This window comes from Cetorhinus maximus, chromosome 17 (assembly GCF_964194155.1).
Source record: "Cetorhinus maximus chromosome 17, sCetMax3.hap1.1, whole genome shotgun sequence".
Classification (NCBI taxonomy): Eukaryota; Metazoa; Chordata; class Chondrichthyes; order Lamniformes; family Cetorhinidae; genus Cetorhinus; species Cetorhinus maximus.
The window spans coordinates 42,954,725-42,982,635 of NC_135895.1; the positions used below are offsets into that span (position 1 = coordinate 42,954,725).

General features: G+C 41.8%; 1 protein-coding gene across 2 annotated transcripts in view; it reads right to left on the bottom strand.

Annotated features, from left to right (window-relative positions):
- Positions 1–2,345: 2,345 nt before the first annotated feature.
- armh1 (armadillo like helical domain containing 1) overlaps positions 2,346–27,911 on the bottom strand; it is a 39,108-nt gene continuing 13,542 nt past the window's right edge. Inside the window, exons 5-12 of one of the 2 annotated variants that reach the window (XM_078561078.1) lie at positions 27,067–27,263; positions 25,799–25,883; positions 22,806–22,925; positions 16,064–16,136; positions 11,293–11,422; positions 3,995–4,072; positions 2,993–3,074; positions 2,346–2,892 (exon numbers count right to left, since the gene is read on the bottom strand). In XM_078561078.1, coding sequence (XP_078417204.1) covers positions 2,873–2,892; positions 2,993–3,074; positions 3,995–4,072; positions 11,293–11,422; positions 16,064–16,136; positions 22,806–22,925; positions 25,799–25,883; positions 27,067–27,263 — 785 coding nt within the window. In that variant the 3' untranslated portion in view covers positions 2,346–2,872. The remainder of the gene's footprint in view (positions 2,893–2,992; positions 3,075–3,994; positions 4,073–11,292; positions 11,423–16,063; positions 16,137–22,805; positions 22,926–25,798; positions 25,884–27,066; positions 27,264–27,911) is intronic. The other variant, XM_078561079.1, reaches the window with a different exon arrangement.

The following is a 27,911-nucleotide window of genomic DNA, read 5'->3' on the forward strand; positions in this document are numbered from 1 at the left end:
GGACCGAGACGACACTGGCTTCCAGTCACTAAAGCATCCCTCTGTCATCACCCTCTGCCTCCTACAACTAAGCCAATTTTGAATCCACCTTATCAAATTACCCTGTATCCCATGTGCATTTGCCTTCTTTATAAGTCTCCCATGTGGGACCTTGTCAAAGGCTTTGCTGAAATCCATATAAACTACATCAACTACACTACCCTCATCTACACACCTGGTCACCTCCTCAAAAAATTCAATCAAATTGGCAAGCTAAGTTTAAGGTGTCCCAGGGCAGGGAGGGTATGGAAGACCTGGGCGGGTGGAAAGTGGGCGATTGGGTTGTTAGGGGAGAGGCCAGGGTGAGGGGAGGTCCAGCAGTCATCATTAAGTGGGTGGCACCCGAAGTAAGAAGGAGGCTTCTCATGGAAGTGTTTCTCCCCCCACTCCTGCCCGAGGCCTAAGCCAGTTCATTTTTGGGCTTACGCCACACCAGATAAATCTTCTTGCCAACCTAAAAATTGAGGTTGGGCAGGAAATTGCCCTTAAGTGGCCAATTATTGGCCACTCAAGGGCCTCAATTGGGACAAGACGGGGTGACCCATCCAAGGCCTTGCCCAACCCAGCGTAAAATCGTGGCAAGGTCAGGGCGGGCAGGAACCCAGAGGGAATCCCGTTCCTTCAATTTCAGGTACACCCCACTCTGCCTAAAAACCCACCAACAAGGGAGCATGACATTCAGGCAGTAGCTTTTGGGAGTGTGTCTAGTGTTTCGTCAGAGAATACTGCACCAGTAGGTGGAGCTGGTGATAAATTGATACCATCGAACGTATTTACAGTGGGTGTAAATCAGAACATAAATTTTGGGGGTTTTATATTTGAGGGTGAAGTAACTCCAATTTTGTCTAATCAATCATCCAAAAAAATTATTATCCTTAGAGATAACGGTTTGGCTCAAAGTTTGATGTTAGCAAAAAATTTGAATTTTCTCCAGAGAATTTGCTAAATAAAAGAATATTGATAAAGGATATTGGTGGAAATTATTTACTTGTATAATTGTGTAGAGTGTATTTAAACTGTGCTTTAGTCAATGGGTCTGTTATTGTTGGAGTAGTGTCTGAATTGCCTACCAATAATGTTGATTTCATACTAGGAAAATTACCTCAAGTCAAGTTTTACTAAAATTGACAATGTACCCAGGGTCAGAGGCTTTTTGTAATCCTGAGATAGAAAGTACTCTTTCTATTAAAGATGTGTGCAGAGAATCAAAAGCTCAGACGTCTGAGAGTAAAGAACTTCAAATCCTCTGACTTGCAGCAAAGAGTTAAAATGCAAATGAACTGAAGCTCAGGCTTTGCCATCTCACTTTGTGCTCCCACTGTGTGTGGTGGCAAAACCTGTACGCTTTTAAAGAGAGCTGATGATTCACACTCAAATTGCAACTGCTAAGTCACCTTCTTGCTACAGTAATCAATTTCAGTTGATTGACAGATAAGTACCACTGCCAGGCAGTTTCTGCTAAACTAGGCACCTTAACTAGCTTACAGTTTTAAAGTTTGAAGTCCAAGTCTGAAAAACTTGCCAAAGATATCCCGCCTGCACCAAAATCCGACTTAGCAATTGCCCTTGTTGCACTCAGGCCTTGTCGTCTTGCTCTGTCCTCCCACTTAACCTGTTAAAAGTTTGAGGGTCAGATACCGGTCAGGACACAAGGGAGAACTCCCTTGATTTCCTTCAAAATAGTGTCATGGGATTTTTAAAAAATGTCCATCTGAGAGGACATTTTAATGTCTCATCCAAAAGAGGGCATCTCTGACGGTACTACACTGGAGAGTGAGCCTAGATATTGTGCTCAAGTTTCTAGAATGGGAGTTGAATTTATAAATGAATGCCACAAACATCCAAATTACACCAGTGATTCCATGTCACTGTTGTAATTTAGGAACAATCGTGACTCCAAGACCGATCCCTCAAAGCCTCTATTCAGCAATTCCCTCTACTTTGGCATAACTCAAACACATCCTGTTTATTGCCTTTCAGCCAATTTCATATTCATACTCATTATTCACCCTCATTTCGCATGACTTTGACCTTACCTAATAACCTTTTGGGTAGAACTTAAAGGGACTGCTAAAGGCTATTTACAGAAAGGTAAGTTTTTTTTATACTTATGTTAATGCAGAGCCACAAGGGCCAGGAGTGTACTTGGCTTTGCAACAATACCACAAGCCACTGCTGGCACAGCTTGCCCAATCTTATTTACCCTCCAAAATCTGCATTGGTACACCCAATTAGAATCCACAGCTCGCCATTTTCCAGCATGAAATCACTTCACAGCCGTGATTAATAAAAAAAATTAGAAATCATGAATGCAATATTTTCTTTAAGTAATTTTCTTACAATTGTAATGTTGAGAATCGATATCCACCAACAGTTACACTTTTAAAAATATTTTTAACAGGTTGAAAGACAGGAACCATGGAAAAATTAACAGTGATGCCAAAAATTTCATTTGTATATTTTATCTAATAGACATTCATACAAATACTAGAGAATATAAGTTTCATAAATAATTAAAAGATATTGAACTTTGGTCGTCCTGTTGGTGTACAGAGCTAGTATTAAATCTAAGGTGCAAATACACATTGTTAAAATCAGCTCAACTGCAGCACCATGGTAGATAAAAGCACAATCCATCACTAATGGTTAGAATGAATTTCCATTGCTTTAAGATGGAATGGGAGAGACATTGAACTGATTCAAATGCCATTTTGTTCTGGCTACCTGAAGTCTACTCGAAAATGTAATTAATTCATAAAAATGTTGCATTGATCTTTTTCATTGGTTTAAAAAAGAGCTCAATCTTGTCATGCTACAACTGAAAACTTGGGATTCATCCTGGTACTTCTTCAACTGTTGGGTTAGAACATAACAGATTATTACATTAATGCAATTGTTCAACTGGTAAAATGTGTATTTCTTATGCTAGTACACAGAATTAACTCTGCCTTACTTCCTGGAATATTGATTTTGTTGCCAACCAAAACTGCAGCTTGGACCGAGTCCATATTCAAATACATACTCTCTGGATTTATCTGTATTGATTTAAAGGATACATATGTAAGTTCAAGATAACAAAATATTTTCCCCTGCCCTATAAAGGTGGCTTTCTATATTTCATGTGTAGTATAAAAATGTAAGTTGTATTTTTGGCTCAAAGATAAGTTCTTTGATATATTAAGTAGTGCACTGAGGTTCAATGTATGTATTACTCCAGCGCTGTTGTAAATCTGTATTAGCAAGCTGAACTCAAATCACTGTGAAGAGTGATTGGTCCTGACATTTTCTTCTCCTTCCCTCAGCAAATATTGTTTTGTCACATGACACAAGAACAGAGTAAATGGGCAAACACAGATGTAGGTTAGGATTCAAGCCTACTGATTTGAACTAAAACCAGTGAATTTTTTCTAATTTTCTGCTTGTATCAAAAGCACCTAAGCCTGATACTAATTTGCCAATATTTTCAATGCAGATTCCAGCAGAGGTCACTGGAAATCATTTAGGCCCAAGAGTCTTTTCACTTCCTGTTCTAAGACGACTGAGTACTGTGTTGAAATCAGCTAATTTAACAAGGACCAGATTAAATGTAGGAGCTTCTCTGGGTCAGTACTACAGATGAAAGCTCCAGTGAATCAAAGAAGTGAAACAAACATTTTTAAATGGGAGGAAACATTTAAAAAGGCACATGATCAAAAGTAAGTAACTACTCACACTACTTACTCAAAGATTATACATATACTCCAATAGAACATTAATGATAAATGATTTCAAAATCATATTTTCTATGTAAAGCAAAAAATCATTGTGTAATGAATTGCAATATACTTTTACATTTATATATTTTAGAAAAAGGACAATTCTAAAATGTTCAAAGAAAAGAAAGCTTGGAAAAAAATGCAGTTCTATTTGCTATTATTGTCATAAATTACTATAATTAAGATGATTAAAGAATTACCATATACAATTCATAAAGTGTTTCTCCCATGGCTTTTCGTACATTTTCTTCTACAACTGGAAATGTACGAATCAGGTGCTGAAATGAAAGATATATAGCTTTTAATTCTCATTTATACAAACAAAATGTTATGAATAATCACTTGGTAAAACAGGACTTGAGTATTGCTGAAAAAAAGAGACGTTGTCAAAGCTTTTCATTTTGCATTCATCAGGACAGAATTGCAAGAATACAAACCTCAAAGGGAACAACAATTAATACTGCATGAGAAGAGGGTGCTGATTGGTTAAAATATTATGGTATTTTGGTAACATATTATGAAATTATTTAGAACAGGGTGTAACAGAAACAGAGCTCCATCATGCCTCTGGCAGCCACACATCTGTGGTAACTTAAAGGAGCCAACTTGACCTGCACAGGTTATTGCATGATTACAGAGCTTAGCAGGAACAATGAATATGAAGTGTTGCATTTTATTAAGAAAATAACAGTAATTGGATTGTTCATGGAAGAAAGCTTAGTTCTATGGAACAGCAGAAGGATTTGGAGGTACAAGTTCATAGGATATTAACGGTAGCACTTTTTAAAAAATTTTTTCACGGGGTGTGGACATCACTGGCTAGGGCAGCATTTATTGCCCACCCCTAATTGCCCTTGATAAGGTAGTGGTGAGTCACTTTCTTGAACCGCTGCATGCCATGTGGTGCATGTAGGTACACCCACAGTGTTGTTAGGAAGGGAGTTCCAAGATTTTGACCCAACGACAGTGAAGAAGCAATGATATAGTTCCAAGTGACATTGCTATGGCTAAAGAGGTATAGAATATAAAAGAAGAAAGGTAATGATTAACCGAAGCTGACACATCAGTGCAATACTGATATGTTAAATCAAGATCCTGTGTGCCTCCATGGTGAAAGATCTTTATCAATTTGCTAAAATAAAAACAATTTTATCCCATGGAAGCATGATGATAACGTATTGGTGTTAGGAGGTACAACTCAAAATGAATCACTCCAAAACTGGGATGGACAATAATGTGACTCTTGATTTATATGACACAAAAATATTCACATACGCAATCGCCAGCTAGTTTAATTTTGTTAGCTACTTGCAATTTTAACATAGTTTCAGATAAATTTTGATCATAGCTGAAGGGAGGCAGAGACCATTTCTGTAATTTTAATTGAAAACCGCACTGTAGTTCTTGATAAATGAGCGCCTAACTCTTTGATAAATGAGCGCCTATTGTAGCATAGCAGTAACATATTCATAGTCACTTAAAATACTATATTGTGCATCATGACATGAACAAGGCTTTAATGATTGAAATTTTAATGTAGAAATTATATTTAATCAAAGTGGGTGGGAGAAATATATAATTTCAACATTGGATCATAACAAAAGATTATGAAATAAGCTTAATTGTTACAACTATTCAATCATGTTGGTTTTAAGGGTGGATTCTGGTCATGATTGCAAAGACGTTTGCATGAAAAATAAACTTTAAAACTTTCAAAGCATTGATATTCAGTGTATTAGTAATAATTAAGTAAAGATCAGATAAAAAAGGAATAGTTCTGAAAGAATAGTGTACTTGAGTATTTAAATCTCAAAGATTTGGTATTTGGGTGTTAAAGCAATCATAACTAATGTGGAAATGGTATCCTAAGGCAGGAGAGTTGATTTCTCAGAAACTATTTTACATTTCAAGCAGGAAAAAGGGGTTTTTGGTTAGTGCTACACTGGAGCTATAACTATGGAAACTCCTTGTTCAGTTCAACAAATAACTGCCAAGAATGCAAAGAGTTATGTATAATATACGAAGGAGTTGCATTATTTCAGACTGAATGGTCACTTGATTCACTCTTACTTGACATCCAACTTGGACAATGAAGTCTCAAGCTATTTCCAAATCGAAAGATTACAAATTAAGTACTTTTATTCTGAAAGCACTTTGTGTTAGTGATGTAAAAGGATTATAAACCTAATTTTTGTCCATCCTTGATCTGTACATGTTTGAAGAGGGTGATGTGGGGGAAGGAAGAAATTTCTTCTGCATCACTGGACAGTTTCAGTGCATTTCCAGACTAGGAGAAAGGGAGAGAGATTTGCATGATACTAGTGTGAGATGGGGTCTGAATTTATTTTGTGGAAACACTATTTGCTATTTTCTCTGATAGTTTTAAGTATTTCAAGTTCTAAGGTCCACTCTGGACATACAGCTCCTATTGAAAACCAAGGCTGTTTGTCCAAGATGTTTCCCAGAGGCAGTCACTGGGCAAAGTTTGTTAACGTATTTTAAAATTTATAACGGTGTTTAAAAGCTTATAAAATGTTTAAAAGTTTTTGAAATATTATAAAACACTCACCTGCCTTTCAACTGAAGATTGACCTTAATGGGTGTGCCTTCACCTCATAATGTCACCAGGGGCATGGCATCACCTGGCATGTGCCTTGCTGCAAGGCTTTGCTGTTCCTCATGTTGGCAGCCATGTTGCAGCAAGAACTTGAAATTCTCACTCCAACCAACAAATTAGTTAAGTGCACATTTCTCAGCACAGTCAGTTGTGAATACTGCTTCTCCAATGCTGGAAGCAAATTCCAGGCCATTGCTGTTTGTGAGACTTTACTATGCACAAATTAGCTGCTGCACTTCTCTATACTATAATAGTAACTATGCTAAAGAACCTCCATTAGATGTGAAATGTTTTGGAATTTCTTGACACGGTGAGAGGCGCTACATGCAAGTTCTTTTTCTAGAAACCCTTAACAACTACAGCAACTTGTATTTATATTAACTCAATGAAACATCCCAAGGTGCTTCAGAGGAGCACAAAGTATAATACCGAGCACTTAAGGTGGTTGATCAAAACTTTGGTCAAAATGGGATATTTTAAGAAGTGAATAAGGATGGGAAGCGAGGTAGGGAGGTGGAGAGGTATAGGGAGGGAATTCCAGAGTTTAGGGCCTAAGCAACTGACAGCACAGCTACCAATGCTGGAGCATTTATAATTGGGAGTGCACAAGAGGCCAGAATTAGAGAAGCACAGATATCACGGAGAGATGTGGGGTTGAAGGAGAATACAGAGATAGGGAGGGGCAAGGCACTGGAGGTAATTGAAAACCAGGATGAGAATTTTAAATCAAGATGTTGTTTGACCGGGAGCCAATGTAGGTCAGTGAGCATAGGCGTGATAGGGGAGTGCGACTTGCTGCAAGTTAAGACAATGGAAGAAGAGTTTTGGATGATCTTAAGCTTACAGGGTGTAGAATGTAGGAGAGCAGCCAGGAGTGTTTTGGTATAGTTGAGCCTGGAGGAAACAAGGACATGGTTGAGGATTTCAGCAGCAGATGAGCTGAGACAGGGGCAAAGTCAAGTGATGTTACGGAGGTGGAAATAGTTTAAGTGATGTGATATGAGGTTAGAAACTCACCTTGGGATCAAATGTGACACCAAGATTGCAAGCAGACTGGTTTAATCTCAGACTTTTGACCGGAGAGGGATGGAGTTATTAGCTTGGGAACAGAGTTTGGAGCGGGGATCAAAAACAATGGCTTCAGTTTTCCCAATATTTAATTGGAGCAAATTTCTGCTCATCCAGGACTGGATGTCAGATAAGCGGTCTGATAATTTAGCAACAGCAGAGGAATTGAGAGAAGTGGTGGTGAGGTAGAGCTGGGTGTCGTCAATGTATATGTGAAAACTAACCCTATGTCTTCAGATGATGTCACCAAGAGGCAGCATGTAGATGAGAAACAGGAGGGAGGCAAGGATTGATCCTTGGGGTCACCAGAGGAGGTAACCGTGCAGGAACAGGAAGAGAAATCGTTGCAAGTGATTCTCTGGTTACGTTTAAATAGATAAGAACAGAACCACGTGAGAGCAGTCCCATTCAGCAGGACAACAATGGAGAGTTGTTGGAGGGGGATGGTATGGTCAACCATTTCAAAGGCTGCAGACATATGGGAAGGATGAGGAGGAAAGTTTACCTTTGTCACACTCGCATAGGATGTCATAGGGAGGCCTTAAGACCTGAATTAAAGTGCTCTTTGCATTATTGGGCTCCACACAATAGGAACAATATTTAGAGAGGGTACAATGCAGATTCACTTGGATGCTGCCTGGTCTGAGAATACAAAGACTTTTTTCATAGGAACAATGGAAATTAAGGGCCAATGTGATAGAAGTGTTTAAAATTCCTAAAGTATATAACATGGGCTATAAATACATTAGATTTAAGTGGTTTAGAAAAGAGACCAAGAGACATTTCCTTCCAGAGAGTTATGAAGCTGTAAAATTCATTTCCAGATTTAGTGGTTGAGGCAGAACTTGTTAACATTCAAGATTAGATTGGATAGGTGGTTGAACGATATGGGAATATGGTAGTTAAATGTAATCAGGATTTATTGCTTGCATGAAGACTAAACGATGACATGGACAGGTTTGGCTGAATGACAATGACAAAAATTGTTAACTTATTTTGGAGAAGCATTACATGTCAGATAATGTACCGCCAGTTAGTTGCAGTATTTTTTTTACAGCTGCATAAGCGTATTCCTTGTAAATATATGCAATATTAGTTTAAGTCTGAATGTCAAAGTCTGGCAGGGTAGTGTTTATAGCTTTTTGGAATAGATAATATAATGTGTTGGAAACTCGTAATTTTTTTTCCTTCCTACAAGAAACATACATCTGTTCTGCCCTTTATCAAAATTGGGCACAGACTGAGAACAAAGTGATATACCAATTCTACTCTGCCCCAATGCTTTTGCTTATGCAGCATTCTTGCCTCCTGCCATTTTCTCACTGCTCAAGACTTAAGCCCTGATATTTCTGGGTTGTGTAAAGGCATAGGGCCTGTTTATGTGCTGTCTAACTCTATGACTCTATATGTCAGCAATTACACTTTCTTGGAGCTACCAATAACTGATGTAGCTGTTTAGACTGGGGTTTTGCAGGAAAACTATGAGCATGAAATCCATTCTGTGATTCTATGTCCAGGATGAGTTGAAGAATTGCATATCAATTGGGTGTTTTCAGGTAATGGGCATTTACTGGGGACTCACCCATGTTCATATATATATATAGGAGCAGGCTCACGGAGGTTTTCTGCAGCTCAAATTCCTGGGCTTTATATCTGGAAAAAGCTCATTGTGTAAGGATGTTCGCTTAATGATGAATTTCAATAGTTTATATAAAGAAGCAGGCTGAAATTGTGGTTATTGGATTGGAGGTGCATGGTTTGTAATGTGTGTTTCTTAAATTAAAGTTTGTAAGTATATGAAGACTAGGCCTCAGTTCCTTCACTGCCTAGCTATCTGAGTTGTAACAAGAAGCATCTGTCCTCCCAGTGGCAGCCACATGCAATGATAGAGCTGAAGAGATGACGTCAACTGTCCAAAATCCCATGATATCTACCTTCCCATCCAACCTTGAAAATATGAGGCACTCTTTAAAAGGCACAATTTTCTGGGACCCATTTATCAAGACACAAATACTTGATTAAAGCAGCTTGTGGACATATTTGGTCATATCATGGGCTCACTGCAAGTATTGCAAAGCTTTTTAAAAACTCTTATGCTCAGGAAGCCTTCCCTAAATTCTGCATTACACTTGGAAAGCAATTCATTTCAAGACAACTATTGAGCTGAGGTCTGATGGTTGCACAATAAACTTCCTAATGTGAACTGAATGTTGCATGATTTATATGTAGGAACAAGAAGAGAAGCAGGTAGCTGTAGGTGAAGCCAGATTAATCAGGCAGCACCAGAGAAGTGCCAGACCATCTCAGCAATGCCCATTCTGCAGGATGTTTGTATCCAGGTGTACTCTGTAAGACTTTTCACAAGAGCATTGTCTCAGGAAGCTGTACTTTAGTCACAAAGCTTTGGAAGAGATTAGTTAATTAGTGCAGCCAGATTGCAACTGAGAATCACAGCACATACAACTCTTACTGTGGCACGGAAAATGACCACAGCTCTCAATTTCCATGCCATAGGTTCCTTCCAGCAAAGCACAGAAGGCTTTTGTTATATCAACCAATTTGCAAGTCTCTGTAAGACAGCGCCAATGTGCTATTTACCAAGACAGCTCAATTTATTTAATTTGACAATGCTCCCACATAGGATGTCATCAACTGTTTCAATCCCCAGGGTTGTTAGAGCTATTGATTGGCACCCATATAGCAACTGTGTGTCCCAAATGTATTTACATGAACTACCATGGCTTCCTTTCCCTAAATACGCAGCTGCTTTCTGATGAAGGACACAACTTCTTGTACCTGAATTCATGACTTACTGGAAACTGTTATGATGCTTTCATTTACTGGTTTCCAAATTTGTTTTTTCCTTCATTTTCTCCCCGTGACTGCCAATTCTTAAAGGCACTGACTTCAGAAACCACAATTTTTCACATGTGAACCAGACAGTTAGTGCCAGCAGGAAGGCATCATAGCTGAGTCTGATTCCATCCTTGCCCCCATCCAAATAGATGCACTTTCCAGAGACCCAGAAGAGATAAACAGCTTTTTTTCCCTAAAGGACATTAGGAAGCTTTTTTTAATAATCTGACAGCTTCCTGGCCACTTTTACTAATACCATTTTTTCCAGGTATTTTCTAAACTGAATGCAAATTCTCAAACTGCAATGGTGGAATTTCAATTCACAGTCACTAGATTATTAGTTCAGATCTCTGGATTACTGATCCAGTAATGTAACAACTACACTACCTTACCTGATATGATGATGAACATTTTGACTCAATTAGTTCAATTTAATTATAATTGTAATGGACTGTTGAGAAAATTAGAACTTGCAATTAGAAAGCAGCTTTCATGACCAATGGAGTGTAGTTATCCTTGTAATGTAGGGAAATATGACAGCAAAGGTCACTTAATGAGCCATCTGAGGAACATGTTTTTATTCAAATTTAATACAGAAATATCAATATTGATAAATCTATGCCTTAGCATTTCTAATCTTTGATAATATATAAAAACATTTTGGCCTAGTTTCGAATTGATTATTTTCTTCACCTTTAATTACTGCACTATGCATTCAATAATCTATATTTTTATCATGAATGAATATAATCACTGTAGTTACCTGAGCATGTATTACCCTCCAAGATGCAAGAGGTAATTATGCCGATTTCACACTATTGGCACGAAACTTTGCGCATCAGCAGCAACTGTTTGGAAATCATGGGCTTACTTTTCACGATTTCCCAACTGATGCCGAGTGAAGCACCCTGCCAGCAGCATAGACTTGGAAAATTACACCCATAATGATATGCTTACTTCCAATGTTAAACTAGCCTGCCTTTGGCTGTCAGCATGATCCAGGTTCCCCATAGCAATCATGAGGTGATGCACCACTCTGAGTTGCAGCAATTCCTCAGCTATTTCAGCAGATTCTTGAATGAGTATACTGTGAAAGGCAAAAGGTTATAAAACAGATGTAAGACACATTCTGCAATTAGAATGAATAATAATAAAATAATTAATTTTACGTTTCCACCCAAAATTTGTGTTACTTCTCTCCAAAAGAAATAGGTTCTTATCTAGATGTCAGTGGTGGGAAATAGGCCACTTTTGTGATCATTGGCATCAAGCATTCCAGGTCAGATAATAGTAGCTAGATGCAGAGCAAAGCACTCTTTACATGTCAATTATGTACCTTAGCCACAATTTCGAAAGAACATTGCCTAGTGCAGTGGTATGTATGTTTCCTATCCACATTATCTATTTTAATTGATACTGAAATGCTTTTGTATCAATTACATACGAACATACAAGCTAGGAGCAGGAGTAGGCCACTCGGCCCTTTAAGCCTGGTCCACCATTCAATAAGATCACGGGCAGGATTTTCAGCTCGGAGTGCGAGCATGCGCCTGACACACATGAGCGTGAAATAGCGCGCAATGACGTCGGGCGAGCATCACGACGTCATCGAGCACTTGCACGATATTTCAGTCGGCAGGCACACACGAGAGTCGGCAGCATGCCCGCCGACAATTGAGAGGGCTATTAAACCCATTAATTAATCAATTAATTAAATTGAATGTTTCGCTGCCCTTCCAAACTTACAGTTGGCAGGCTGGTGAATAAGTCAGGCAGCCTTTGTAGTTTTTGTGAAACCTCATCCACAGGCAGGATGAGGTTTCCAACAGTGACTAAAAAAAGTGAACATATTTAAAACTCATTGTTCACAATTCCCTGTTCATGTGACAGATCACATGTGGGGACATGTTTTCCTTATTTTTGAAATCTTTATTTGTCATGTTAAAAATCTTCAGCTCTCTGAGGCAGCTCTGTGCCTTCAGGGAGCTTTCACTGAGCGTACCCCCGCACATGCACACACTTCGGCACTCGCGCTCCTCCTGCCCCTACCCCGGCTGCGCTGAGGTTATCAGCCCATGTTTCACACTGGCTGGCCATTAATTGGCCAACCAGTGTGAAATCGCGGTCGGAACCCGATTGCAGTCTGCGGTCCGTTGCGCAGCTGCTCCTGGGCTCGCCCGCCCGACGAAGAGAAAATCCTCCCCTATGACTGATCTGACTGTAACCTCCTGCCTACTCCCGGTAATATTTCACCCCATTGCTTATCAAGAATCTATCTACCTCTGCCTTGGAAACATTCAAAGACTCTGCTTCCACTGCCTTTTGAGGAAGAGTTCCAAAGACCCACTACCCTCTGAGAGAAAAAAATTCTTCTCATCTGTCTTAAATGGGCGACTCCTTATTTTCAAACAGTGACCCCTAGTTCTAAATTCTCCTGCAAGAGGAAACATCCTCTCCACATCCACCCTGTTAAGACCCCTCAGGATCTTACATGTTTCAATCAAGTTGTGTCTTATTCTTCTAAACTCCAACATTACAAGCCTGGCCTGTCTAACCTTTCCTCATAAGATAATCTGCCCATTTCTGGTATTAGTTTAGTAAACCTTCTCTGAACTGCTTCTAATGCAATTCCATCCCTTCTTAAATAAGGAGACCAATGCTGTACACAGTATTCTAGATGTCGTCTCACCAGTGTCCTGTACAACTGAAGCATATCCTCCCTACTTTTATATTCAATTCCCCTCACAATAAACGATAATATTCTCTTAGATTTCCTAATTACTTGCTGTACCTGCATACTAGCCTTTTGTGATTCATGCACTAGGACACCCAGATCCCTCTGAATTTCAGAGCTCTGCAATTTCTCACCATTTAGATAGTATGCTTCTTTTTTATTCTTCCTGCCAAAATGGACAGTTTCACATTTTCCTACATTATAGTCCATTTGCCAGATCTTTGCCCACTCACTTAACCTATCTATGTCCCCATGTAGTCTCTTTATGTCCTCTTCACAGCTCACTTTCCTACCTATCTTTGTATCATCAGCAAATTTAACAACACACCTTCTTCGGTCCCTTCTTCCAAGTCATTTATATAAATTGTAAAAATTTGACGGCTCAGCACTGATCCCTGTGGCACACCACTCGTCACACCCTGCCAACTAGAAAAAGACCCATTTATAGCTACCCTCTGTTTCCTGTTAGCTAGCCAATCTGCTAACTGCACTAATATGTTATCCCCTACATCATGAGCTTCTATTTTCCACAATAACCTTTAATTTGGCACCTTATCAAATGCCTTCTGGAAATCTAAGTACAGTACATCCACCGGTTCCCCTTTATCCACAGCACATATGACTCCTTCAAGGAACTCCAATAAATTGGTTCAACATGATTTCCCTTTCACAAAACCATGTTGACTCTGCCTGATTGCCTCATAAGTGCCTTGCCATAACATCTTTAATAATAAGTCAAACTATTAACACTTGCATTTATATACCTTTCATGACCTCAGGACGTCATAAAGCATTTCATAACCAATGAAGTGCTTTTTGAAGAGTACCCATTATTGCAATGTAAGAAAAGTGGCAGCCAATTTATGCACAGCAAACTTCCACAAACAGCAATGTGATAATGACCAGATACTGGGCAGAATCTTGTAGAGACAATGGGAGTCTCAACCACCGGTGGAGCCAGCGAGGCCCCACGTCACCTCTTTTTGAGAAGGCCTGCTGTATCTTGCGCCATTTAAGTATTTAACAGGTCAGCGGCGAGCCTAACCCCTGGGATCAAGGATCCCGGCAGCTCTTCTGTACTCTGCAACACCACCAGAGATGCAGTGGCTGCCACTGCAAGTAGACCCACACAAAGCCTCTGATCGAGTAGGGAGCCTGGTACAGGTAAGTGATGGCAGGAGGGATTTGCAGGGTAGGGTTCAGGGGGAATGGGAATATGGAGTCTGCAGCAAATGCAAGGATTGGCTTTCAAAGGTCCCCTCCCCTTCCCGATGCTGGGTCCCTCAGTCAGACATTCAGTGCCTTTGAACATGGGATCCCCCACCATGGAAGTCCACAAGCAAACATTCCAGGGTTTCCTTGTCATGCTCCCTGCAGGGCAAGCCTCCTGCCGCCATTGAGTTAATACCAGCAGCAGTGAGATGAGGCCCTTAAGTGGACATTAATTGCCCACTTAAAGACTCCTCAATTGGTGCCTAGGTGGGAAGGCCATCCACGGATGGAATGTATGAACTGTGCGCCTATGAATTTGTACCAGGTTTTACCTGGTCCTTGCTAGAAATATGGAATCAGCCCTTTTATTCTCTGAATCACTTAATTAGGGTGGAGGCAGGAAGGTGACGGAGTCCCCACCACAACCCTCCTGCCTGACTAAATGCCCCCCACCACCGAACTCACCACAGGGAGGGCACAACATTCCAACCAATCTGTTTTTTTTAAGTTTTGTTTACTGAGGGACAAATATTGACCAGGGCACCAGAGATAACTCCCTTGTTTGTCTTTGAAATAGTACAATAGGATCTTTTACATCCAGCTGAAAGGGTAATCAAGGCCTCAGTTTACCACCTCATCAGAAAGATGGCATCTCTGACAGTGCAATGCTCCCTCAGTACAACACTGAAGTGTCAGCCTAGATTTTTGTGCTCAAGTATCTGGAGTGGGACTTGAACTTCCACGTATTGACTCAGAGGTGAGAAGTGCTACCAACTGAGCCACACTGACACTATTTGGTTCCCTCACATTCTAAAAACTAAGTTGAAGTTCCTCAAACCCATTTCATATGAAATCTTAGAGTCAGGAGAGTTGACCATGAGCCACACCCCCCCTCCCCCGCCTCAGTTTCATCTGATTAAAGCTAAGACTGACAGCAATTTACTGTCCATTATTTCAGCATGTGATGTGGACTTAAAGAAGAGAAGATTACAAAAAAGAAGTTATGGAACTGTATTTCTATGTTTCTATTTTTTAAATTGTTCGGGTAACTGATTCCCTTGTCAATGATGCTGAATTTGGATACTGTAACCTCTCTACACATTGCTCTAGTTTGAAATGTGGCCTTCGTTTACCAGTATGTCAAGACACATAAAGATCAAGTTTGTGCTTCCAAGAGGAAATGAATTAAAAATGGATGAAATGTATGAACTGCGTGCCCATTAATTTGCACCAAGCATTATCTGCTCCCTGGTAGAAATATGGAATCAATTCTTTTATTCCCTCAATCTATCAATATGTTAAAAATCATATATATGGTATTCACATCCTATCCAAACAGCAATTTCTTCTTTCACTTTCCATGTCAAAATTTGCGATGGAAACTGTTATGTAAACATTTCTAAAGGGAAAACTCAATATCAACATTTTATAATTGGATCCCTCCAAATTTTTTGGAAATAAAATGTCCATCATTTTGTTTCTCAGAAACTGAAATTTTTGGAGTCCAAAATAAGATTTTTTAAGAAATTCAAATTTCAAACAGAACCTTACATAAAGAAGTTCTCTCCCACACATTTAAACTCACCCCCTCTTCATCTCCCCACACCCCATCCCCACCAATGTTATAAAACAGAGTATGCTCTAACTTTCTAACTTGCTGCACTGAGCAGTATACCATAAGTTTCTTTGGTTTGTCAACAATTAGTGATTTGCAATATTAGTGGCAATGCAGAAACCCACTTGCATTTTGTCTTCTATAAAATCATTTGGCACATGACTTACCCCATAACTTTTGCTGCTGCAGCCTGCTGTACAAACAAAGGTAAGGATTCTGTAAGGATTGTTGTGGGTTCATCTAAATGTGAAAGAAAATTACTGTCTTAAGAAATTTATAAGCAATTAGATGCCATTAAAATTATATAATTTTATTGGCATTTAAGTTATATTGAATTTAGGAATTAAAAACAAAACAAAAACTTGTGAAAATATTTTCAGGTACCAATACATATTTTGCATTAGAAAACAAATTAATAGCTCTTCAGATGGTTTATTGGGAAAAGTAATGTATAGCTGAGCTATAAAGACCAGTAGGCCTGGGGTTTAATGTATGATCTGTATTGAGTTGGCTGATCTTAATGGGACAATATATTTCACCTGAGTACTAGTTTAGGGAAGGAATGTGTCAAAAGTTCCCAGTGACTTCTGCTGCTAAGTTTGCACATGTACATGTTGATTCAGGATAGACTAGGGCACATGACTTTTATATGATATTGTTCACTGTTGAACAATTTCACGATGTAGGTGCCATCACTTGCCAAATGTGCACCCATCTTTCTTGCAATTTCCAGTTTGAATCTCTCTGTTTAGGTTTCCACCCTGCCACTACACTGAAACGGCACCAATCAAAGTCACAAATTATATCCTCCATTACTATCACCATGGTGCACTATCTCTTCTCATCTTTCTCGACTATTGCAGATTGACCACATCATCCTCCTCAACATCTCCCTTCTATTCAGTTGAATGGTTGACCTGGCTTGGTTCCACTCTTATCCAAGCATCTCGAGAAATGGCTTCTCTTCCTGCACCCTGCAATTTCCTTCAGCTAATCAGCAATATCAAAGCCATTGTCTTCAACCCCTCATCCCATCCCCTCCAGTTTCTCACTACCAATTCCAAATGCCTCTCCAGCCATTGTATCAGGCTGATCACAATCTCAGCATACCATTTTTTACCTCAAGCTGAGCTACTGACCAATATACTGTCTATTGCAAAGATTGCCTCCTTACATCTATGTAACATTGCACAACTCCACTCCTGCCTCAGCTCCTTTGCTGCTGAAATCCTCATCCGTGCTTTTGTCACCTCGAGACTCAACTATTGCAATGCTCTCCTGGGTGGCTTCCCATCCTCCAAAAGTCTTAGCTTATGCAAATATAAAAATGCGAACATACAACAGGTAGAACAATGGGTTCAGGCGAGACAGTAATAAGAATAGAGACATCTGCATAGGGAAGACATTTTTATTTGGACAAGAAAGTGATTGGAGTAAATGATTTAAACCGACAAGGAATGAATTAAAGCAAACAATAAAGGTGAATAACGATCGAGTTATTCAATTTAAGGTAGAAAGAAATAAATGACAAAAATATGTTGAAGAATATAATGCCAAAGAGGGAAAGCTAGTTGACACTGAAATGGGGAAGATAGAGGAGCTAGAAGTTGATTTTAAAAAAAGCAAAATACTGCAGATACTGGAGATCTGAAATAAAAACAGAAAGTGCTGGAAAAACTCAGCAGGTCTGGCAGCATCTGTGGAGACAGAAAGAGTTATCGCTTTGAGTCCAATATGACTCTTCATCGGAACTATCGATACTATTGTGAGGGTTGCAATAAAGAAAAGCTAAATGTGTGGCAAGATTCATAGCGTCAATCTGATTTCACATGATGCAAACATTATGCTCAGGTTACTTACAAGACGGTCATGATCAAAATCAGAATATTGGAATAAGTGTACTTCAAGATGGCAGATGTGTCAAGGAGGGTAGTGCTGTGTTGCAATGGTTAAAATTTATTTAATAGGAGGAAGAGTGTATTGACTAGAAAACTGAACATAAAATTGAAGAAAAAAATAGTTTGATTATACATGAGGTGCTGAAACATGGATGCTAAAGAAAGAGGTCAGTTCTAGGTGCATAGAGAAGTAAAATAGACAAGAAAATTAATGGGTTGCTAGCAATAATACAAGAAGAATGTAATTTTATGTTATTAGAAAATTTGAAATTAATTGGTTTAGGCACATGCTGAGAGGGGATGGGATGTTGAAATAGTTGATAGTTGGGTGGATGGATGAAAAAAGACCATGACCAAGAAGGATGCTTCAGGACCGTATGAAGAATAGGAGATCATATATAAAAGCACATGACAGGGGGTGAAATTTTCTTTGCCCACTGGCGTCAGGTGTTTTCGGTGGCGAGAAGGCCAAAAATCACTTTCACAACATTGCAAAACCAGTTTGCGATCATCCGCTGAGCCTGTTGGTGGGCTGCTTTCCCCGCCATCAGATATTGGGAACCTCATTGTAACACATCAGCATATTATTACTAGGCCAGCCCACCGGACTCAGTCCTCTCCGCTGAATCGACCACCCACGTCAGCGGGAAAATATGCTGGTGCAGAACACGTCTTGACAACTGTGACATGCAAAAGTCCGAGACTTACCACCAGGTCTGTGCTCACATTGCGGACATTCGAGGAACAGAAGATGCTGGAGCCCAACAGGAACATCCATGGCATGCTGTGTGGATTCTCATGGACATGGCTCTGCTGCAAAGCAGCTCACAGAAATTGTAACGTCATTGTTGATGCTCATGGTGGATGATGGTTGAGTGGGTGGGAGAGGAAGGTCTAGGATCGACTGGGAGAGGAAGTGGTGTCGTGGGGGGTGAGGTTAGGAGGGGGGAAATTAAGGTGTCAGGGGGCTGAGGTTAGGAGGGAGGGAATGAAGGTGTTGGGGGGGTGAGATTAGGGGATGGGCGGATGAAGGTGTCGGGGATGAGGTTGGGAGGCAGGAGTGAGTACAGGGGTAATGAGGGAGAAGATGGTAACTGGGGATGTAGGTGTAAAGGGGGGTTGAAAGGTGTAAGGGAAGGAGTTCGGAGTGGGGAAGGAGTGCGGAGAGGGGAAGGAGTCCGGGGGAGGAAGGAGTGCGGAGAGGGGAAAGAATCCAGGGAAGGAAGGAATGAGGAGAGGGGAGGGAGTAAGGGTGGAGGAAGAAGTGCAGAGACGGGAAAGAGTCCGGGGGAGGAAGTTGTACGGAGAAGGGAGGGAGTCTGGGAGGAGGAAGGAGTGTGGAGATAAGAGGGAATAGGGGTGGAGGAAGAAGTAAGGCTGGAGGAAGGAGTTGGGAGGGGGTAAAAACTAAGGGTGGTGGAAGAAGTAAGGATGTCTGAGGGAGTCAGGAATGGGGAGGGAGTAAGTGGGGGTGGGGGTGGGTTTGGAGGACTAAGTGGGGAGGGGAAGGAGTCTGGAGGAGAGGAAAGAGTTCTGGGGGGTGCGGGGTCCTGGGGAGTGGGGGTCCCAGGGGGTCCAGGGGTGGGAAGGGGTTCCAGGAGGGGGAAGGGGTTCCAGGAGGAGAGAAAATTTCTAGGGGTTGGAGTAGGGGTCTGGGGGAGGGGAGGAGGGGTTCTGGGAGGAGAGGGTTGAGGGGTGGACAGGGGTCCAGAGGTGGGGGATGTACAGGTGAATGTGCAAGGCAGGGGTCTAAAGGGTCCATGACTGCCTCCTGGGGAGTGAACTGAGGGAGGGCATGGTATGAGGGAATGGTGAGAATGACCGAGGGCAGAGTGAGGTGGTAGGGTGAGAGGATGAAGGTTCGGCAGTATAAGTAGAGGGATGGCAAGGGTGGTTGGTGGGGACTCAGAGACAGACACATACACTGGGAGTGGAATGAGGAGGTCAGGGAGGTGAATATGGATTGAGGTGGGATTGTCGGGAAAGAAGGGAACGTACACATTCGCCTGGACATCCCCTAAGGAAAAGTGCTTTGGCTGGTAGGTCACAGAGCTGAGGTGGAAGGTAATGCCGGGGGGTTAACTGTGATGGAGGAAAGGAAATGGGTGACTGGGGGAGGGAAAAAGACGGGCGAGCTGACGAAAAAGCGAATCCAGACCATACTGTCAAAATCGAAAGTGAAACGACAGTCATGGCAGACGAGGTCAGGTACTGCATGGGAGCGTGATCATTGGGTGTGCAGAAATGCAAGTCAGCTCAGATGGACAACTGAAAGCGAACCCCAGCGGGCAGCATTCAAAATGCTCAGGACATTGAGGTGAGTGCGATATGTGAAGGATCACATGCGTGGGAGAGTGCTTGCACAAGGCTTCGAAAGGCTGTACCACATACACACACTTCTCCCTCCAGGGTCACTTGTTAACTGGTTGCTCCCTTTGCGGTGACAGAGGACAAGGTTGAGGGACTCACAGGCAAAGGAGACACGGAGGGAGGGGATAGCATTTGAGATTCCTGAGTGGATGACCAAGGGGTGTCCAGCTGCTGCTCCTCTTCCCTTCAGGTGCCCGGTGGCCCCGGCCTGACTCGAGGGGGAAGGAGCACCTGGAGGCGTGTCGAGGTGCCCTGTTTCCCTCTCATGTTGCCACTGCAGGAACTCATCCATGGCTCCCGCGATGGAGTGCAAGTCGACTCACATTTCTGCATTGAGCTGGACCAGGGTCTCTATGGCATCCGCCATACTCCCCATGAAAACCTCCACACACGCATATGTGGGCACCGCTTCAACAGACAGCAGGCAGACAATCTCATCTGACTCAGGTGCCACTCTGTCGAGGGCTTCCAACAGCTCTGAGTGATGTTCCCATGCCTTCTGCTGACTCTCCGGGATGAATTGGAAGGCCAAATCCAGAGGCTTGTCATCTGACTCAGACCTCACAGATGCCTGATCCCCAGCAGTCCTTCAATTGCTGGGGAGCTCCGTCGAACTTTCCTCCTCCTGCTGCAGACACGTGTCCTTGCTGTAACCACCAGATTATGTACCCAAGCGTGCTCTAGATCTAGGTCCCACCAAGGTGTGTCTCTGCGCTGGTGAAGGACGTGGTTAAGCGCTGTGATGGGTTTTCCAGGCTGCTCATTTCCAGCTCCTCAATGGAGGAGTGTCCTCTTGGCTGGAGGTGAGGACCTGGCTGAAACTGAGGGACTTCCTGGCTGAGGGTGTCGGTCACTTGGCAGAGCTTCCTATGAACCGAAGTAGAAATAATTAGTGCATGGCAGCAGAGTCAAAAGCAGGAGAGAGAGTGTTGCGTTGAGAGAGGGATGATCTGGTGCAGGATCCTCAGGTGGCTGTTTGCCACCAACATCACCGTCGCCGCAGGGCCCACGTCCTCACCAGTCAGCGCAATGGCTTGCTCCTCAAAGTGAGTGAGGGGCCTAATGTGGGCCCAGTCTGGGGCCTCTCCCTGCTGATGTGAGCAGGCTTCTCCTGCATGGAAACAGATGAAGAGAGAGTAAGCAGGACACATGGCACTGCATGAAATGTTTGTATGGTGAGCGGAGCCATGGACAGGATGAGGATGTAAGCTTGAGAGGATATGAGCCTGATGGAGATGTGAGGGTGTATGTAGGAGTTAGTATTGTTGTCCCTTGAGGTGTGAGATCCCTGTGCATGTGTGAAGGGTTTGTGAGTGTGTGAATTGAGAGTGATGTTACCTTGGCGGAATGGATGAGACCATTCAACCTGTAGCGGCACTGGGTGGCTGTCCTCTTTTGCAGGGTATTGGCGCTGACCACCGCTGCCATGGCCTCCTATGCTGGATTGGTGATGCCACTGGCCCTCCTGCAGCCAGAGTGGGGGTAGAGGACATCACAGCAGGACTCCACAGCATCCAAAAGGCGCTCCAGGGGCACATCACTAAACCCCGGGGGGTGGGTGCAGTCTCTTTGCCTTTCCTGTCTTCCATGCAACAGTCCTGGGCTGGAAGCACTGAGGGGTATGCGCGAGGCTGGACTTTAAATATGGTGTCTGGCGAAGGTGATGATGTGGCGGGTGACTGAGAGCCCACCCGCCATGGAAACGGCGTGTTTCCCAGGAATGCATAATTAACATATTAATAATATGTCGTTTTACCCACCCGCTACCGCACTTAGTGAAAATCTGGGACAATTCCACCCAGGGTCATTTAGCAAAGAGAAAATTGAGTCAGAGCCTGCTTTAGACAGACCACTGACGATGATGTAAATGTTAGTTGTTGTTGATAATACTGACTGGCTAGTCTATTTTTTGATGGGGTTGATTGAGGGGTGGGGAGGGTAGCAGGGAAATGTTAACATGGTGAGAGCACCTTGCCCTTCACATGGATCTTTAATGCCCAGCTGAACCACTAATTCAATAGTACCTGCTAAGGATGACAATGTTAAGAATTAGCACTCCCTCAGTACTACACTAGAAATATTACATTTTCAAGATCTGGAGGGAAGCTTGCACCCACAGCTAATTACAACAATAACCCACAACTGGCAAGAGTGCTACCAGCTGAGCCAAACTTGCACATAAAAATATAGCAGTAACATAGAGTTTGCAGTTTGAAGTACTACAATTCTTTAAAAAAGTGTTATAAAAATCAGGTTATTTTAATGTTTTATATTTGGTTTAACCTTAAATTGAGCACTGCACTGATTCAAATTTATGAAACTGGAGCATTTAAGTTGCATTTTAAGTTTAAAGAGCATTTAATCTAAATTAGATTAAATCAAATATATTACCTATGGCGTGCCACACCAACTGCCTCATATGCTTTCCGATAGCACTAACAAATAACAGTCCTTGCCTCATTTCACAAAGCTTTATCTAATGCTATACTCACAAAACTTCATTCAGTTAGTGATCCAACGCTACTTACTCTATTGAACTTTCTTCTGCCAGCAAATAAAATTGTTCACTAAACAAATAAATTTGTTCAAACATTCAGGTTGAGCACTGTTGATTTGATATGACTCAGTTTTTCTTTCTTACCATCAAGAATTTTAGATCGATTCTTTATGTCATCCATTGATGGATTAAGGCGTGCAACTAATCCTTCCAGCAAAGCTTTTCGTACATTATAGTTCATGAGTATCTTGATAAATTCGATTCCTACACGACAATAGTCATTACATGTAACACAAGAATATCTTAATATTTTACACAAATACTTTGATCTCCTGTGGCATTGAGACAAAATTAGATTTTTGAATTTTTAATAGAATCATAGAATGATAAAGCATGGGAGGATGCTTTTCAGCCTGTGTTAGCTCTATGGTAGAGTAGCCCGTTAATTTGGACGGTCAGTGTCTAAAGGAACACATAGAACTTCCTAATTGACAGGCTACTCGGTCAATGATTGCTGTTGTTCCAAACAACAGCAATTACTGGCCGAGTAAGATCCGCCAGATTCCCCAGTCCCTCTTTTCTTGCTTATCTCGTGTCAGGACTCATGGGAAGACTATTCTACTTTTGTTCTTTTGGAGCTTTCTTTACTTTCAACCTACTGGAGGCTGCTGGGGTGCAAGGCAAGGTAAAGTGCTGAGTGTCTCGCCCAGAAGGCCCTTCTTGAACCTCCTCCCTTGCTGGTGTGTGGCCCTGGCCCCTGGGTTGGGCCTTTCCTGACCTCCTCTCTCTCAATGGTGTGTGGCCCTGGACCGGGCCCTTCCCAACCCGAATTCCTCCCTTTTGATGGTAGCCCCCTTCCCCGGTTTCCCACCCAAACTCCTCCCTCTCGATGCTGTGTGACCCTGGGCCGGGCTGGGCCCTTCCCCACCTGACCACCTCCTTCTCGATGGTATGTGTCCTTGGCCTGCACCCTTCATCCCCGACCTTCTTCCTCCCGGTGGTGTGCGGCCCACCCCAGAGATGCACTCTGCTCCCAAGGTGAATACAAGTGGCCAGGGAGAAGTAGATTTTCTCCATTGTACCCAGGCCAACACTCAAGGGTAAGACACTGCGAAGCCACAGCTAGCAACAATATGATGAACTGAAAACTATTGACTTGACAGCAATGCAAGGAACCTAACCTTAAATAGCCTTGTTGAGTTCACTTTAATCTTGGACATTAAGTGGAATCCTTAGAGCCCAGTTGATGTTCAATTATTGTGAAACATTAAATCTGTAATGATTTAAACTCTATCACATAATCTCCATTCATCAAGCATTTAGTGTGCTAGGCCAGGCCCTTCCCATTGTGACCTCCTCCCTCTCGGATGCTGTGGTCCTAGTTCCTTTTTGCCTGTCGACTGGTTTACAGAGTGCCTTTCACAACCCCACAAATGAGCATCTCTCAGGAGTCTCAGCTATTGTGAAATACTTTTGTAGGCAATGTTATGTAGTGAATTCTAATGTCCAATTTACACGTAGCAAGATTCACAAACAGAAAAGGCCAGGTGCTGTGATTGGGGGTAAAATTACACACGAACACAGGAAATGGGAGCAGGAGTAGACTACACATCCCATAGAGCCTTCTCTGCCATTCAGTAAGATCATGGCTGATCTTGGGTTTCAACTCAATTTTCCCATCCGCCCCCTATATCCCTTAATTCCCTGAAAGACCAAAAACCTGTCTATCCCAGCCTTAAATGTATTCAACAATGGAGCATCCACAACCCTCTTGGGTAGAGAATTCCAAAGATTCACAATCCTTTGAGTGAAGTAATTTCTCCTCATCTTAGTCCTAAAAGATCAGCTCCTAATCCTGAGACTATGCCCCCATGTTTTAGATTCCCCAAACAATCTCTCAGAGTCCACCCTATCAAGCCCCTTCAGAAATTTGTAGGTTTCATTGAGATCGCCTCTCATTGGATCATTGGGTGCTATGAGGCCCCCTAAAGTCCCAAAATGGAGTTTGCACATGCACACACTTCTGCTGCGAAGTGTGCTGGCTGGTGGCAGGATGCCATCTTGGTAAAGGTTTAATGTCACACACCTAATGTTTCCCAGAAATGTGCAGAATAGGCAGATCAAAACATCAATCAATGAGTAACACTGATCTGACACCAGTGCTGCTCTTTTAGAGCAACAGGCTTTAACCTGCATCCTTTCTTAACCCTGCACAGCTGAACATGCGTTAAACATGTATGATTGAGGGGGAGGGTTAAAGGGGAAGGTGGGGTAAGTGGCCCAGAAACAGGAGGAGCACCAGGGCCCATGATTTCTCTCCTTGGCCCTGCACACCTGATTAGAGTCCTACCTGCCACTCTTAAACTGGCAAGAACATTTTGGTTTATACTGTCTGGAGGCCGCCAACTGAAAGGAAAGAATTTCTTTTTAACGTACCATAATGTGGAGCACGGAGAAGCAACAGTGTTCCTTCTGGGTCCACAGTATTACTGCGGGCTGCTGCCAGCACAAACTTGCTCCTACCTCCTTATGTTTGCCTTCTCCATTCTTAACAGTGCTGGCAGTGGCTCAGGAAACTGTAGAGCTGCATCAGGAGACTCAACAGGCATCAGCAGCTTGCCAGCATGATCCAGATAAGGTCCAATTTTGGATGAGTCTTAGGCACTGACTTCAGGTGTGTACAGCAAGCGCACCAACCATTCCAGCCCCACAAAGGGTCTAGCCAAATTTCTCTTCCAGAAATTTATTCTGCTTGTCTGGCACACTTGTCCAGTTTGAACCACTTACACTTTTCACAATGTAACAAGTTGAACTTCTGTTTTAATGGTTACATATAGATAGAAAGTTTGTGGCACATTTATTTTAAGCACTAATAATACATTTTTAGACAGTATATTGTCTATTTGCCCATTTTATTTAAATAAATCATCTTTTAATTAGACCTGAGTTTTGGTCTGACAAAGGTGTGTTCTGTCTGGGTTTCAGCAACATGTTTTTTAAAGTATTTAAACAGCACAGTCTCCGGATAAAATCTTACTCCTGAAAATTAAAGAAACAGAAATCTAGGAATCCAACTGGAGCTGAAACCCCATGTTGCTAAGCCCAACTATTTTTTCGTAGCCCAAACAGTACTTTACCTTCATACTGCACGTCGTAGTGTATAGTTTTCAATATGTTCAAAAGCGGTTCAATAGTACAAGGATGTACGGTCTTCACAAGCATCTAAAAAAATTGCAACGTACAGCAAGTAACCAGATTGACATTTAAAAACACCTTTTATGAATTAAACATTTTATAAAAGAAACACCTTTTAGGTTCCCCGGCACCATTCCTTGGCACAAAGACACAACATCCTGCCAACTCTCTGCCAATAGTGTTCTGTAATTGATCACTAGGTCATAAAGGACAGTAGCCTGAAGTGACTTTCCCTGTGGTTCCTTTTTCTTTCATTACTGTATGGGATTAATTAACTGACATGGCAATACAAAATTGCTCCGCAGCGTCGTAAGTGCCATCTTTCAGGTGAAACTTTAAACCGTGGTCACATCTGCTTGCTCAAGTGGATGTAAAAGATCCCATGGCAAATTCAAAGAAGAAAAAGGGGACTCTCCCAGTATCATGACCAATGTTTATCCCTCAACCAACATTACAAACAGAAGATAAAAACAAAATACTGCAGATGCTGGAAATCTGAAATAAAAACAAAATGCTGGAAAAACTCAGTAGATCTGACTCTTCAGAAGAGTCGTACGGACTCAAAACATTAACTCTGTTTCTCTCTCCACAGATGCTGCCAGATCTGCTGAGTTTTTCCAGCATTTTCGGCTTTTATTACAAACATAAGGCCTGGTTTTTCTTTCATTATGGTTTGTGGGACTTTGTTGTGCGCAAATTGGTTGCCGGGTTTTCCTACAATACAATACACTTCAATAGTATTTCATTGGCTGTAAAACATTTTGAGACATTGAGGTCATGGAAGGAGCTACCTTAATGTAAAATATAAAATAGAAACAGAAAATGCAGGAAACACTCAGCATTGTTGTAGAGAGAAAAACAGAGTTAACAATGTTTCAGATCAATGACCTTCATCAGAACAGGTCTTTCATTAACCTGAAACGTTAGTCATCATTTCTCTCTTAACAGTGGTCATCATCAATGCAATCTGAGCACTATGGACCAAAAATTTGTTGATTTTGTTGAATTCTGTTCTGTACCTCATATCACACTATTATAGAGGAGACTTAGTGCAGGGTGCAAGGTTCCCCTTTTGGCTAAAAAGAAATGCAAGGGACTAAAACAGAACAAAATAACAACATAAAATGAACAAAACTATTACAATTAAAAATGAAGGACCACTTTGAACAAATGGAATTATATGTAGACTTACAACTATTGTTGTTCGCACCTGTAAAGTCCTCAGTGTTTGAAGAGCCAGTTGTTGTACCTTTGGGGTGGTACATGGCAATAATGCAATCAGTCCTTTGTACACTTGTTGTTGATACTTTGGATTGCCTTGGGCTAGTAATTCCAACAAGATCTGAGCCTGTTCTTGGGTCTTTTCCAATTTTGAATTTGCCAAACACTCTGCAACGTTTCTCACACCTTATTTACACAAAAAATATAAAATATTTTCAAAAGTAAAGCCAAATTATTATTCACAGCCGCTTATTACTGCAGAATGCATTTAACTGCATTTGTACAGGAGAGGCCAAAGGTGGCACAGCTGCAGAAGTTTCCCCAAGCACCCACAATGACAACATGAACTGCAAGGTCTGTGAATGTCCTTGCCAATCTCGCATAGGACTCTTCAGTTATGAGAGGACCCACAGAAGATGATGCTTGGACATGCTCAAATAACAAGGAGTCTACCACCACACATGAGGTAACATGCATAATGCACTTTAGCATTCCAACATCTATGGAACAGAGTGACAGAATATTACTCTGCAGCTAAACAACTTTGTCCTCTTTTGGTGTTGCTCTGAAACAGCTGTGAGCGCACATTACAACATTGCTAAGATGAACCTCACTGATTCCCCCACCCACTCCTCTGTATGGATGAGCATGACTTCCACTTAGTAGATCCTCTCCAGTAATATGCTGAAGGTCGATAATTCTACTGTCCATTCATTTAGTTTCTCATAGAATATATTCCAGTGAGGAAGAAGGATTCTAGGAAGGGGATAAACCAACCATGGTTAACCAAGGAAGTTAAGGATAGGATCAAATTGAAAGAAAAAACATACAATG